Below are 16,349 nucleotides of genomic sequence, written 5' to 3' on the forward strand. Positions count from 1 at the left end.
AAAATGGTCAATTTATGGAACTAGTAATGTTCATGAAGCTTCAAGTTTTTGTACTATTTACTCACAACATACAGGGTTAAATATTTATACTTTGTATAAGGGGGAAAACATAGGTTTACAGTTGTTCATATGGAAAACACAACAATAATAAGAATAAACTGCCTGACCAGTGGTAGCACAGTGGACAGACGGTTGACTTGAGATGCTGAGGACCCAGGTTTGAAACACCAAGAACACTGGCTTGAGCACAGGCTCATGCATGGGGTTACCAGCTTGACCAGTATGGTCACAGACATGACCCATGGTCACTGGCTTGAGCCCAAAGGTTGCTTGCTGGCTTGAAGGCCAAGGTCACTGGTATAAGGAAGTAGTCACTGGCTCAGCTGGACAGCCCCACCCCACCCTGGTCAAGGCATCCATGAGAAGCAATAAATGAACAGCTAAAACAGATACAAATACAAGTTGATGCTTCTCATCTCTCTCCCTTCCTGTCTCTCTCTCGATAAAAATTAAAAGTTATAAATTTATTAAAAAACTGTTTTGCATACACACAACTGTAAACCCACTTTTGCCCCACCTTGTACATATTCATTTCAAAAAACCATGCTGATTCTCTTCCTTTGCCTATACCTTAAATATTTATACTTTGTATAAGGGTTATACAACAGCAATCAAATAAAGGGCAGGAAACTTCCTATGTTACCAGAGATCTTCAGACATGTTAACAACTGTAGATAACAGCATAATTACCTAATATAGCAAAACCACAACTGCTACCTTAGATGAAGTTTTCATTGACTTAAACTTATTAAATGAAATTAAACTTAGCATTGCACATGGTAATATTTATATTCCTTAAAATTCCATCTTTGACCACCTTCTCTATTTTTCCAAAGTGAGAAGGAGGGAGCAGATAGACTGACTCCCGCGTACACCCAACCTGGATCCACCCAGCGCCCACCAGGGGGCGATGTTCGGCCCATCTGGGGCATCGCTCCATTGCAACTAGTGCCATTCTAGCGCCTGAGGCGGAGGCCATGGAGCCATCCTCTGTGCCCAGGCCAACTTTTTGCTCCAATGGGGCCTTGGCTGCGAAAGAGGAAGAGAGAGACAGAGAGAAAGGAGAGGGGGAAGGGTGGAGAAGCAGATGGGCACTTCTCCTGTGTGCCCTGGCCGGGAATCGAACCCTGGACTTCCACACGCCACATCAATGCTCTACCGCTGAGCTAGCCGGCCAGGGTGACCACCTTCTCTTTCTATAGATTTTCTTTGGGTAATTGCACCTACTCCCAAGGCTTTTTACCACTTATCCAAATGTTGATAACCACTAATCTTTAATTTCTGTAATGCCTGAGACTTACTCCAAGATCAAGAATGGAAGAGCTCATATATATGTAAATATAACAAAAACCAAACAATCATCTCAATAGATGGAGAAAAGGCATTTGATAAAATCCAACACCTTTCATGATAAAAAAATATACAACATCAACCTCAACCTAATAGAGATCTTTGAAAATACCACAGCTAACAATGCAGTTAATGATGGAAGACTGGATATTTCTCTCTAAGATTAGGAACAAGACAAAAATATCCACTCTCACCACTTCTATTCAACATTGTACTAGACTGTACAAGGGTAATTAGGCATGAAAAGAAGGTACCAGGTTGAAAAGAAACAAGAAAATTATTTTTGCAGATGACATAACCTTATACATAGAAAACCTTAAGGAATCCACTAAAAAATCATTAAAACTATAGAAATTTAGCAAGGCTGCAGGGTCAATACACAAAAATCAATTGTATTTCTATACACCAGCAATAAACAATCTTAAGAAGAATTAAGATACAATTCCATTTACAATAGCATCAACAAATAATAAAACTCTTAGGAGTAAATTTAATAAAAGTAGTATGCAAAAGTTGCACACTGAAAACGACTAACATTGCTAAAAGAAATTAATGAACTCTCAGGTTCATTCATAAATAGAAAAACAGCCCATGTTCATGGATCAGAATACTTAACATTGTTAAGATGTCAGGACTCGGATTCCTTGTATCTTGTGGCTTCCCCATCCCTTAGGTCCTCAGAATCCTTTGCATTCAGCAATTAGAAAAAGGAATGTGCACTTTAACCACTCCAACCTAAAGTCATATAGATCATTTCTTTCACTACTTTGGGGAGAACTAATCACACAGCCCTACCCACTTGTGCAAGTGACTGGAAAATATAATCTCTGACTAGGCAGCTGCTGGCCAATGACTAAAACATACAAGAGGAAGCACAAATATTTGGTGGACAGCTAGCAGCCTCAGCTAACTTTCCCCCTTTTTTAAATCTCCCAACAGACTAATACTTCCTCTTTAGCTTTTAGGAAATCAATGGTCACATCTAAGCAAGCAGTACCTTCTGCCGGCAGATCCCCTCCAGTTATGTTTGCTATCTCAGGCACACTGAACTTTACCTGTCAAACTGAGCTCATGAATTACCAAACCCACTCCTTCTGTATTCCCAGTCTTAGTTAAAACCTTTCCACCTAAGAACCCAAGCCCAAACCCTGCAGGTACATCACTTTCCCTTCTGACACATACACAATGCTGTCACCACACAAAAAATCTCCCTCAGATCTGCTTCCTTCTCTATCCCTACTGCCACTTTCCTAATAGTAGTACTTGTTTCATCTGGAGGACTGAAACAGCTCTTTTAATTGACTTCAGAATACAATTTCCCTACCCACCACCAAGTGCTACAAAAATTATCTCCCTAAAATATTTAATCATGTTACCTCTACCTAAAATTCTTTGATGGCTTCTTTGCCAATAAGGTAAGATTTCAAAGCTGAGTATGGCATTTACAACCCTGCACAAGGGAACCTCCACCTACCCCTCCCCCCATTCCATGGTCCCTACCCATTAGTCCCAACAGCTTATTCAGTGTGGTTTCCAAAATACACGGCTCTGTGACTTCTTTTCTATATTTACATTTCACTCATATACATATTTACTAAGCATGTTCTTTCTTTTCCTCCCTTCTTTGCCTGACACCTTACTTACATTTCAAAGGCACTTTTCAGCATCACTTTCTCAGTGACACCTTCCTCTGGGCAAAATTAACTGTTCCACTCTGCGATGACTACTGTTACTGATACCTCAAATACAGTACTTACCAAATCAAGTTATGATTAGCTTTGTGTCATCCACTAGATTTTTGGTGCTTTGAGGCCTAAAGCAATGATCTCAATCTTTGTTTCCACTGAGTATGGAGTGAGCACCCTACCTCCACAATAAACAGAACCCATATTAAAAAGTATGAAAGGGGGAGGGGGAGGGGCACAAAGAAAACAAGATAGAAGGTAACAGAGGACAATCTGACTTTGGGTGATGGGTATGCAACATAATTGAACGACAAGATAACCTGGACTTGTTATCTTTGAATATATGTATCCTGATTTATTGATGTCACGCCATTAAAACAATAAAATTATTAAAAAAAAAAAAAAAAAAAAAGAATGTACTTTATTTTTTTATTTTTTTCTGTATTTTTCCGAAGTGAGAAGCGGGGAGGCAGACAAACAGCCTCCCACATGCGCCCGACCGGGATTCACTCGGCATGCCCACTAGGGGGCGATGTTCTGCCCATCTGGGGCGTAGCTCTGTTGCAAGTGGACCATTCTAGCCCCTGAGGCAGAATCCATGGAGCCATCCACAGCACCAGGGCTAACTTTGCTCCAATGGAGCCTTGGCTGCAGGAGGGGAAGAGAGAGATAGGAAAGGAGAGCAGGAAAGGGAGAGAAGCAGATGGGCACTTCTCATGTGTGCCCTGGCTGGGAATCGAACCCAGGACTTCCACACGCCTGGTTGATGCTCTACCACTGAGCCAACCGGCCAGCGCTCAAAAAAGCATGTACTTTAAAAAAAAGAAAGAGAAAATAGCCTGACTAGGCAGTGGCGCAGTGGACACAGCGTCAGACTGGGATGCAGAGAACCAGGTTTGAAACCCTGAGGTTGCCAGCTTGAGCACGGGCTCATCTGGTTTGAGCAAAAGCTCACCAGTTTGAGCGTGGGGTTGCTGGCTTGAGCATGGGATAACAGACATGGCCCCATAGTCACTGGTTTGAGGCTAAAGGTAGCTAGTTTGAAGCTCCAAGTCACTGGCTTGATGCCTAAGATCACTGACTTAGCTGTAGCCCCTGGGTCATGTATGAGACAGCAATCAATGAACAACTAAGGTGCCGCAACAAATAACTGATGCTTCTCATCTCTCTCCCATCCTATCTAAAAAAAAAAAGGAAAGAAAGTATGTGCTTTTTAAAGATGGCTAGAAACAAAGGCACCTCCTCATTTCCCAATGACACATTTCAAGAGGCCACAGTGTAGTTGGGACTCCCCCACGCCTTTGCTCATTTCCTTTAAAAAAAGATTTTATCTAGACAGACTCAAGGCCCTAAAATATAACTTCAATCCTCCTCCACCATTTATGCTATGTTTTGCTTTTAGCTATACCAGAAATCCTTATCATTTTATATCACAGTTTTGTTATTCCTTAAAATAATATTAGGGCCAGAAATATGAATTTTAGTGAACAGGGAATGATCTGTCCAAAAAAAGGAGGGAAGATCATGGATTTAGAGTTCAGAAGAATAGTCTGAAAGTCATAATAAAAGGTGACTAGCAAATGAAAAGAGGAAAAAATGCTCCCATTAAAAATCATTTTAAATGGAGATTACAAAAAAAATTGTTTTTTAAAAGTCTTCTAGTACTGATCATAAATCCCTTCGGTAGTGAATCTACAACTGATTTATAGGTGTTGATTGTGCTTTTTCAAAATACAGGTTTTCAAATTGGATCAAGGTGGTTCACAGTTGAAGCCAAGTAATAATGGACATTTCCAAAACAGCAGCTGTTAATAGTATCCTCAAGTTTCAAGTTTGTCTTTTTCTCTCACCTTGTCTACATTAAAATACCTGTTTTATACAAATTTATATCTTTTATATTTCCTGACATAAAGCAAATATTTCCAAACTTCCACTGAATGAACAAGGGAGGTTTGTTTATTTTATTTTGTTTTTCATAATATGTGAGCTTTTTCTCATTAACAGTTTTCTTCATGGATATTTGTCCTTAATTGGGACAGAAATGTAGTTCCTTTCACTGGATTTGCGTTTTGTTTTTTTTTTTGTATTTTTCTGAAGTTGGAAATGGGAGGCAGTCAGACAGACTCCCGCATGCGCCCAACCAGGATCCACCCGGCACGCCCACCAGGGGGCGATGCTCTGCCCATCTGGGGCATCGCTTGTTGCAACTAGAGCCATTCTAGCGCCTGAGGCGAGGCCATGAAACCATCCTCAGTACCCAGGCCAACTTTTGCTCCAATGGAGCCTCGGCTGCGGGAGGGGAAGAGAGAGACAGAGAAGAAGGAGAGGGGGAGGGGTGGAGAAGCAGATGGACACTTCTCCTGTGTGCCCTGGCTGGGAATTGAACCCAGGACTCCTGCACGCCAGGCCAACGCTCTACCACTGAGTCAACCAGCCAGGGCCCCGGATTTGCGCTTTTGATGGCATGCTTTTGTTTAAGGATAGTACAAACTGTAGATGAATTGCGGTCGTACAGCCTTGCCAGTTCAATCACTTGTACACCACGCTCATGTTTTTCTATTATTTCCTGCTTTACTTCTATCTAAATCATTCTCTTCTTCCCACCACTGTCCTTTACACTCACTTTCTTCGGCCACATGATAGCTCACAAAAAGATAGTAAAAAATGCAAAAATGATGCAAGAACAAGTACAGCTCATGAGATTCAACTTGATTCTGCGGGTAACACGTGAAAAAGAACAAGACGCTGGTGTTGTGCTGCCGATACTAGACCCATGCACCAACGAGCCAATTAGCACATGGGTCAGGAACCTTTTTGGCCGAGAGAGCCTTGAACACCACATATTTTAAAATGTAATTCCATGAGAGCCATACAATATGTTTAACACTAAATATAAGTAAATGTGTGCATTTTATGTAAGACCAACACTTTTAAAGAACAGTAAGTCTCTGAATTCTTTTTAGTAACGTTGTTATGCTGTTGCTAACCAATGATGAATAAAGTACTTCTTACCATTAATGCGACTTCTGGTGCTGCATGGTTTTGCTGATGGCTTTGTAGTCTGGTTGATACATGGTGAAGTTAAGCTTCATGCAGGCGTTGAGACTTCCATCCATTAAATGTAATCATAGGTTGGTCTTAACGTTCTTTAGATGTGAGAAAGACTGCTCACATGCATACGTAGAGCCAAACATTGTCAGTACAGCAATACTCACACGCTGCAGTGTGTGGTATGTGAGGGGAAGCACGTTCCAAGTTTTTTTGTTGTTGTTGTTTTTTCCTGTATTTTTCTGAAGCCGGAAACGGGGAGAGACAATCAGACAGACTCCCGCATGCGCCCGACCGGGATCTACCCAGCACACCCACCAGGGGGCGACGCTCTGCCCACCAGGGGGCGATGCTCTGCCCATCCGGGGCGTCGCTCTGTTGCGACCCCAGAGCCACTCCAGCGCCTGGGGCAGAGGCCGAGGAGCCATCCCCAGTGCCCGGGCCATCTTTGCTCCAGTGGAGCCTTGGCTGCGGGAAGGGAAGAGAGAGACAGAGAGGAAGGAGAGGGGGAGGGGTGGAGAAGCAGATGGGTGCTTCTCCTGTGCGCCCTGGCCGAGAATCGAACCCGGGACTTCTGCACGCCAGGCCGACGCTCTACCACTGAGCCAACCGGCCAGGGCCGCATTCCAAGTTTTGACAATCAGCTGGTCCACGGGTTGAAGTCTTTTCATTTCTCCCCACTTGTGTTTGCTCGCCAACTCTGCTTGCTGTCATGCAAGTCTTTCCAAATCTTCCTTCAGTAACTTGAACTTCAGTAATTATTCACCCACATGTCTGAGGCCTTCAGGTCAGCAGCTCAAAATCTCTGATGGAGACACCAGGGATGTAACTCAGGTCGGCGCTGTCCACTGCACACTCGTGTGGATGGGTGATGAACTTAAAAAGACGAGTGCGCTCACGAAATTCTCCAAAGCGCGCTTCGAATGACTGCAGGAGATTAGATGTGAAGCCTCCTAGCTGCTGGAGATCAAGATGTTGACCAGGGTCACTTGCTGTGCAATGCATCTTTAAACTCTCTTTCAAAGTGTAGTAAACGACCTGTTTCAATGTCAGCGATGAAGAGCTCCAGCTTGTTTTCAAATGCAAACACTGATTGTTGAAGGGATGAGACTGTATTTCCAATGCCTTGCATTTTCACATTGAGCTGGTTGAGATGTTCAGTCATGTCCATGAGATAGTAGAACTTCAGGAGCTACTCAGTGTTAGCTAACTCAGGATGCTCGACGTTTTTCATTTCAAGAAAAGTCTAGATTTCGCTCAGACAAGCTGTGAAACGGCTGAGCACCTTCCCTCTTGACAACCAACACACATTGCTATGCAGAAGCAGACCAGGATAATTATTCCCAGCATCATCCAGCAATGATTTAAACTGGCGATCATTTAAAGTTCGGGCACCAATAAAGTTGATCACCCGAATGACCAGCAACATCACCTTACCAAACTGCTCACCACACATCTGAGCACAAAGCGCCTCCTGATGTAGGATGCAGTGAAAACTCAGGATAGGTCTCTTTTCATGTTCATGAAGAAGCGCTACGAATCCTCTGTTTTTCCCCACCATGCACAGAGCACCATCAGTACACACGGAAATATGTTTATCCATCGGTAGATTTTTTTTCTTTAGCGAACTCAATGAAGGACTTGAATAAATCCTCCCTTCTTGTTGTCTCTTTATAGACAAAACAGCAAGACTTTCCTCATGTAGTGTGTCACCGACAGCATACCTTGCAATCACGCTGAACTGGGATAAATGGCTTACGTCTGTTGACTCATCCAAAGCGAGAGAAAAGAATGGTGCTGCATTTATGTCCTTCACTTGTGTTGCCTCAATTTGATTTGCCATCATGATGGTACGATCGTGAACAGTTCTTGCCGACAGAAGATGTACCATGACCGCGGACCTTCAGCATGTCTTCTATTCGTTTGATTATCTCGTCTTTATCCGAAAAGTCGTCCAAAAGTTCATTGGCAACATCAAGCATGAATGTTTTTGCATACTCCCCATCTGTGAATGGCTTTCCGTTTCTCACAATTGCTAAAGCACCAGCAAAGCTAGCTGAATTCCAGTCACCTTGTTGGGTCCAAACACGAAGTTGCTGCTGACTAGCTTGCACTGGCACAGTAGCTCTTGACATGCTTTCTTTCTGCTGTCCCCCGCTGCATATTTCGATGCAAATGTAGTATGGCGTGTGTCGAAGTGCAGCTTTATATTTGACCATTTCATCAATGTAATTTTATCATTGCATATTAGACACACTGCAGAACCAGCTCTCTCCACAAAGGCGAATTCCTCTGTCCATTCCTGCTAAAAAGTACGATCGATACTCCTCATCTTTTTTCCTTTTAGCCATCTTCTTCGTCAAAAGGGTTCCCTCAATTACTTAGCTGACTACTTGATTAAAAGGAGGGAAGTTTACTTCCTGACCTCACAACGACCCGTGTACATTCGGCATTATCCAATAAAAATTTGGTGTTGTCCTGGAGGACAGCTGTGATTGGCTCCAGCCACCCACAACCATGAACATGAGCGGTAGGAAATGAATGGATTGTAATATATGAGAATGTTTTATATACATATATATATATATTTTTTTTAAACGGACAGAGAGAGAGTCAGATAGAAGGATAGATAGGGACAGACAGACAGAAACGGAGAGAGATGAGAAGCATCAATCATCAGTTTTTCATTGCAACACCTTAGTTGTTCATTGATTGCTTTCTCATATGTACCATGACCGCGGGCCTTCAGCAGACTGACCCCTTGCTCGAGCCAGTGACCTTGGGTCCAAGCTGGTGAGCTTTTTGCTCAAGCTAGATGAGCCCACACTCAAGCTGGCAACCTCGGGGTCTCAAACCTGGGTCCTTACGCATCCCAGTCGGACGCTCTATCCACTGCGCCACTGCCTGGTCAGGCCTGTTTTATATTTTTAACGTTATTTTTTAAATTAAAGATTTGTCTGCAAGCCAGATGCAGCCATCAAAAGAGCCACATCTGGCTCACGAGCCATAGCTTCCCGACTCCTGAACTAGCGGCAGCTTCCCGAATCACGACTAAGTATCTCGGAATTTCACTCGAATCTCAAACAAAAATACGGACCGACTTGCAGCTCATATCTTAAAAAAAAATTTTTTTTCCATACATTGGTCTGCTCGTATCTCAAGGTACTACTGTACAGAGTTCTTATATACCCTTTACCCAGCTTCTCCTAATACTAACATCTCACCATTATCAAAACGAAGAAATAAACATACAAAGTTATCATGAACTAAACTGCAGATCTTATATCAATTTTACCAGTTTTTACATTGATGCTCTTTTCAGTTTCAGGACCCAATCCAGGATTCCATAATGTATTTAGTTTAATGTCTCCTTAATTTCTAGTCTTTTATAATTCCTCCATCTTTCCTTGTTTTTCATGATCATGATACTTTTCGAGATCACTGATCAGTTATATTGTAGAATAACTTTCAATTTGGTTCTAATGTTTTCTCATAATAAAACTAAGGTTATGCATTTTGGGCAAAAACACCACAGATACCATGCTATGCCCTTCTCAGTCCAGTACAGATCTGGGGTCCACAATATTGATGCATCTTATTCCTGGTGATGTTAACCAGGACTGATTAGTTAACATGATGTCTGCCAAAATTCTCTACATAAATTTACTAATTTTCCCTTTGCAATTAAAAAATATTTACTTAAATAAAAACAAAACTATTACATCTTTTAAATGTATAAAATGGACCCTAAAATCAATTTTACGACTATCATCATCCATTAAACTAGTCCATTACTTTCTCTTTTTTTTTTTTTTGTATTTTTCTGAACTGAGAAGTGGGGAGTGGGGAGGCAGAGACAGACTCCTGCATGCACCCGATCAGGATCCACCCGGCATGCCCACCAGGGGGCGATGCTCTGCCCATCTGGGGTGTTGCTCCATTGCAGCCAGTTGCAGCCAGAGCCATTCCAGCGCCTGAGGTGAAGGCCATGAAGCCATCCTCAGCACCCGGGCCAATCTTGCTCCAATGGAGCTTTGACTACAGGAGGAGAAGAGAGAGAGAGAGAGAAAGGAAAGGGGGAAGGGTAGAGAAGCAGATGAGTGCTTCTCCTGTGTGCCCTGGCCGGGAATCGAACCCAGGACTTCCACCCACCGGGCCGGCGCTCTTCCACTGAGCCAGCCAGCCAGGGCTAGTCCTTTATTATTGAACTAATCATTCTTTAACATTTTAAAATTTTACATTATTGATTTATCCTTCAAATTCTATTTCTATTATATTTATTCTATAGAATGTTATCTTATATATTTCTATACTTGAAAGTTTGATTACCCAATCATTATTCTCTGTAAAAACATATCTGTATATAAATATAAAATTTTTAAACTCCTTGTGACCATAAGATTCTAAGTATAAACACAAAAGAAATTTTGTATTATCATTATAATTTATTTTAGTATATGATAGGTCAAAACACAAGTATATTATATATTTGAAAACCTAATTATTAAGCCAAAAATGAAATTTTCCTGAAAATACATCTCTTAATGAAATATGGGGCTTACCTTTTATTTATTTATATGGTCATGAATGAATATTACTTGCTACCAGAATGAGACAAGGTTCAGCATTAATCCTATTCCTGTGTTTCTATTTTTATAAATAGAAGTGCTTAATAACTATAGACAAGACCAGAAAATCTTCTGACATAGCGATGTTACTCAATCTGTGAGCTCCCTTAGAGTTATATGCCAGCCATCACACAAAAACCTAGTGTAAGAAACTATTTTTAATAATCTGACATGTTCCTAACCCAAAAAACAGTAAGTCTCTCACACAGTGATCTCTTCCTTTAGGCAAAAGAGAATTTATATAGTTTCTTGAATTTCACTGTACTGTAATAGAATCTAACCTCATAAACAAAGCCTCCTTTTATATAGCAAGGTTCTTTTTATGTCCCAACTATTATCCCTATATACTGATTTGCTATTTAATTTAAAAATAATAAATTATAAGTGATTGCATAAAGCTTTCATTCAACTAAAATTTCAATAAAGATTTTATCTTTTTGCTGGTGTAGCTTTTTTCCTAATATGAATGTAGGGAATACTTCTATCACAATGTGTTTTAGTATTGTTTTAAATAGTTTTTCCAAAATATTTTACGTTTGGATTTCCTTTGTATAAAAAAAGAAAAAATTTCAAATTAAATGAAATGGTTACTGATACAAAGACACCTAATTCCATTATTATCTGGCAGATGACAGCCAGAGAGAGAGTAAAGCAAAAAAGAACAAAAATAGTAAGTATGTAAAAGCAAATGAGCAAAGAAGTATCCAAGGTACTAAAAGTGGTAGAAAAGTAGCACCCGGAAGCTCCAGGATATGCAACTGAGCTAACTACCAGAAAAAGCAAATATAAAGGTATAAAGGCCAGGTCTCAGAGGAGAGGGGGAGCCCCAAATGCACATAAAATGAAAAGCAACACACTCCTTGAATCAAACACTAATCAGAAATACTAAAAAAATGCTATATCCTTAAACTTAAATAAATAAAGCATACAATGCAATCAACAAAAACAACAGATGTTTACCTGAAACCTATGTATTCTTATTGATCAATGTCACCTTTATATTTAATTTCTAAAATAAAAAAATGTAAAATATATTGTAAATACGTAAATAAATGAAATAAAGCATAAGGAAATTAAACCACACCTGAGCCCTAAACTTATTTTAAAAACATCAAAGTGATGTCTGACCAGGCAGTGGTCCAGTGGATAGAACATCGGCCTGGGATGGTGAGGACCCAGGTTCAAAATCCCAAGGTCACCGGCTTGAGCACAAGCTGTACCTGCTTGAGCGCAGGCTCACCAGTTTGAGCGAGGGGTCGCTGGCTTTAGTGTGGGATCATAGACACGACCCCATGGTCACTGGCTTGAGCAAGAGTTCACGGGCTCGGCTGGAGCTCCCTGCCCCCCATCAAGGCACATATGAGAAATCAATGAACAACGAAGGTGCCTCAATGAAGAATTGATGCTTTGATGCTTCTCATCTCTCTCCCTTCCTTTCTGTCTGTCCCTGTCTCTCTCTCTATAGCCAAAAAAAATCAAAGTGATGCCTTTTGTGCAAAGCAGCAACTTTCCATTTAACTAACATCACTATTATGTAAAATATCTTTCTAGAGTCACATAAATCACTGACTGTTTCAAATTTATACAAGAATAAAATAGAATATTAAAAGAGAACCAAACTATTTACTAAATAGTAAAAGCATTTTACACTCTAGATCAGTTTTTTATTCTTGAGTCAAGGTGACCTTCCTTTTATTGACTATATGCATAGTCTCATCATAAATGTATACTAATTATGTGACTAAAACATCGGTCACAATTTTTCTTCAAATCAGCAGTGAAACTGGTATCATCTTTTCTGGATTTGACCAGAAGAGCTAAGTTTAGAAGGTCTGAAATATAAAAAAGACAGAAAAAGAATGTGAGCCTTCTCTGTGAAAGGTCTTTTGGTCAAGGTATAAAACTAGACCAACTGTGTCACTTGGTAATTTACATACATAGAGTAAGCAGGTTAGATCTCTCTGGCTCCAGCAGATCTAGAGAGCAAATGAATAGGAAAACAAGTAAAACAAGACGAAGATGCACTAGTCTCCTAGCAGTAGAATATAATTGGGTCTTAGAATCAGCAATCCAAACTTTAGAGGATTTATCATTTCAAAGCAGTTTGGAGACTTTAAACACATTAAAGTACTTTGTTTTCCATGGTAATTTGCAAAGCTGCCTTTTAGATGTCCAAGTAAATCAGCTGCACTAAGCAGAAGAGGGCTATGCATTTGGCCCACAGGTAAACAAGGGTAAAAGGGGAGCTAGTAATAGTGACAGCAGCAGAATCACAGTAAACAACTTTTAAATAAAGGACATGGAAGGACATGGAAGAAGAGGAACACATTTGAGGCTCTCTCTCCACATCTGTGGAGAAATCCTTTTTTTTTTTTTTTTTTACACAGAGTCAGAGAGAGGGATAGACAGGGACAGACAGACAGGAACGGAGAGATGAGAAGCATCAATCATTAGTTTTTCGTTGCACATTGCAACACCTTAATTGTTCATTGATTGCTTTCTCATACGTGCCTTGACCTCGGGCCTTCAGCAGACCAAGTAACCCCTTGCTCGAGCCAGCGAGCTTGGGCTCAATCAAGCTGGTGAGCTTTTTGCTCAAACCAGATGAGACCTTGCTCAAGCTGGCGACCTCAGGGTCTCAAACCTGGGTTTTCTGCATCCCAGTCTGATGTTCTATCCACTGAGCCACCGCCCAATCAGGTGAAATCTTCCTTTCTATCAACTATTTTCAAAAGACTTTCCTAATAATCCTCACTTTTAACTAAATAACAGAATCAAAATATTCCCCCAAAATACTAAGTAAAAGCACATCAATTTGCACTAAAGATTCATTGAAAAGGGATAGTGATACAGTTGATGTCTGAAAAGGTTTCCATTATACACAGTTGAAATAACTTTTAAAGACTCACCTGTAGGCTTAACTGAATAAAACCCAATGGCCTCTCCTTTCTTCCACAGAATCTTAGCATAATCAGTACTGCTATGACACAGGAATGGGATCTCATTTCTCTCCATTTCCTGTTTTCTATAAATAATTCGATTCAGAACATATAGAACCACTCTCTCCCCAAGAGTTCTCACCTACAAAGAGAATTAAACACCAGGCACAACAGTTATAATATGCATCAATTCAGAGATGCCATTTACCTCGCTCTCTGCTTCATACCTCATAATGGCATTCAAGGCATTCTAAATACATTCAAAATGACCTGTAAAACATTTTATTATCACAGAGATAAAGCTAAGCATCCATGCCAATAACAGTCCATTTCTATATACACATATTATGCATGAACACTGCCTCTCAGCAAAACTATTTTACAGAGCACCAATGCCAGCACCTCCTCTCCTCTTCAGCACTGTTTCTCTCAGCTCCCAGCTGAACCGATCAGAGTCTCAGTCACACTAACTGCTGCCTCTACCACCTCCTCTGCTTCAACTCTCTTACTCTCCATTTCAGCCTCCACATTAAAAAAGAAGGGAGAGAGGGGGAGGCTTCATGTTATCTCCTGAAGACTTTAAGAACAATTACCTCATTTGATGAGTATAATAATGCTCCTGGGAAAGGACTCTCTGTCTCATCTTTTTCTTGTAAAATATTCATTTAACAGTTGTATTTGTTGTCTAACTATAGGAATACACACCACCAGCACACACACACACACACACACACACACACACACACACACACACACAGAGACACTTCTCTGCTGACCAGATCAGTGATGATAGTGGCACCAGAGAAGTCCTGTGAAAACTAGTACGGGCAATCACAAAATGGAAACTAAGCCTCACTTCTTACATTCAGGGCTACATGGTCACAGGGACCCTGCTACCAACCTTCTGACATCAAACTGTGGGGTATTCCCAATAGATATCTCTTACTGCTGAAAACAAAAGTTCTCTGCATAAATCTATTTCCTCCAGTCTCCTTAAAGAAAAACAAGAGTGCCCTCTAAGTAGGGAAGTGGAGAGAGAACTCATTAACCACACATTCACTGCTCTCAAAAACACCCCCAGTAGGAGATCTCCAATACTAAACAACACATGAAATGACAAAGCTTGTTAGCTTATAAGGCAACCCATTCCTCCCTTAGACGGCTCTGATCAGTATAAAATTCTTCCTCATACTGAGCCAAAATCTATTTGCTAAAGATATACCTTGATATTCCGGAAACACACACTTACAAATATCTGAAGACAGCCATAATATTCCCCTAAATTTCATACCAAAGCTAAACATAGGAACAACTGAAAGAAAAGACTAATCTAATGCTACTGTGGGAACCCTTGCATTCTAGCCCTCTTCCTTGAAACTGCTCCAGATCCCTAATATCTGTCTTCATGACGGGCATGCAGATATTACCGATATAAACAATGAAAATACTGCTAAAACCACAGGGCTCTTCTGCATAAACTTAAGGTTCTTAAGTTTGCTTTTTTGCTTACCTTCATTACTTTTAATTAACTAATGCACACTCTTGTTCATATGGGTTGCTGTTTCAGTTTGGTCTTCATGGTTGTGGGGCAGCTGTGTTAGGCTTGCTCGTTGGTGTACCAGCTGCAAGCACTTTGCTTGATCAGTGTGAGAGCACCTGGCAGAGGCACATGTGCATGGCCTGTATAAGGCTACATACAGGTGCTTGCGCTCAGGGGACTGTGGATGGTGGGTTGCCTGCCTGTCACTGTGAGGGGCCATTCTTGTTGTTTGTGTGCCAGAGAAGAGGTTTTCCCCTGCTTGTGTGCTCATCTGCCGTTGAGAGACTTTATTAAATGGTAATGGCTCAACACTTTCCGGCTCGGCAGTTTCTCTATCGTCTGCCCAAATTCAATGTGGACCTGCCTGGCCTCGGCCACTAGCATTACAATGGGGTACATGGTACAGTTAATATTTTGAACCTACAGGTATTACATTTATTCCTATTTATTTTCATCATGTTAGATCTTTCCTTTTTGTTTCTTAAGTCTGTCTTTCACAGATTGGTTCTCCCACTCAGCACTGTGGCATGCAGAATTGACATGCGTGCCATCTGTCTTCCTCTAACTATTTGATAAAACAGAGACCAAGAGAGAAAAAAAGACAGTTTTGCAGTATGCTGCTGAGAACCTCCCAAAACGGTCCTACTGATAAGCAAGTTTCCTGCTCAGTGTCTCCTAGAGACAGAGAACCTAAGAAATCACACAGAGAGGGAATTAGCTTTTTCGCTACCCAACAAGAAAATCAGAAGCTGAAGTAGACATGGGTAACTACAGTCCAATTAACCCATAGGCATTCATTCTTTCTCACCCAATTCCCACATACATTTAGAACAATGAAACTCTAAGGGTTTAATATAACCTGATTATAGTAAAATGGAGGTAGGCTCAGTAACTATAAAAACTATGTATCACTGTTTATGGGAAATATACTTGTGAAATGGCCTAAGTCAAGACTTAATTACAGGATCTGATTACCTGCTTAAGCCCCTCTCTAGAAGGGACAGATGTTTTCACAATATCATCAATAGCCCACCACTGATCAGCAAGGTAAAGTGCCACAGCTAAAATAAAATAAATTATTATTAATAATTAAGTCTTA

At 40.8% G+C, this 16,349-nt stretch overlaps 1 protein-coding gene across 9 annotated transcripts in view; it reads right to left on the minus strand.

Moving 5' to 3' along the window:
* FAM169A (family with sequence similarity 169 member A) overlaps positions 1-16,349 on the minus strand; it is an 89,267-nt gene that overhangs the window by 27,157 nt on the left and 45,761 nt on the right. For 8 of the 9 annotated variants that reach the window (XM_066377414.1, XM_066377386.1, XM_066377435.1 and 5 more), the window contains exons 4-5: positions 16,226-16,311; positions 13,681-13,852 (exon numbers count right to left, since the gene is read on the minus strand). In XM_066377414.1, the coding sequence (XP_066233511.1) occupies positions 13,681-13,852; positions 16,226-16,311 (258 nt within the window). Of the gene's footprint in view, positions 1-13,680; positions 13,853-16,225; positions 16,312-16,349 lie in introns of those variants that run through there. The other variant, XM_066377442.1, reaches the window with a different exon arrangement.

The sequence above is a fragment of the Saccopteryx leptura genome, chromosome 1 (genome assembly GCF_036850995.1).
Source record: "Saccopteryx leptura isolate mSacLep1 chromosome 1, mSacLep1_pri_phased_curated, whole genome shotgun sequence".
Taxonomy (NCBI): domain Eukaryota; kingdom Metazoa; phylum Chordata; class Mammalia; order Chiroptera; family Emballonuridae; genus Saccopteryx; species Saccopteryx leptura.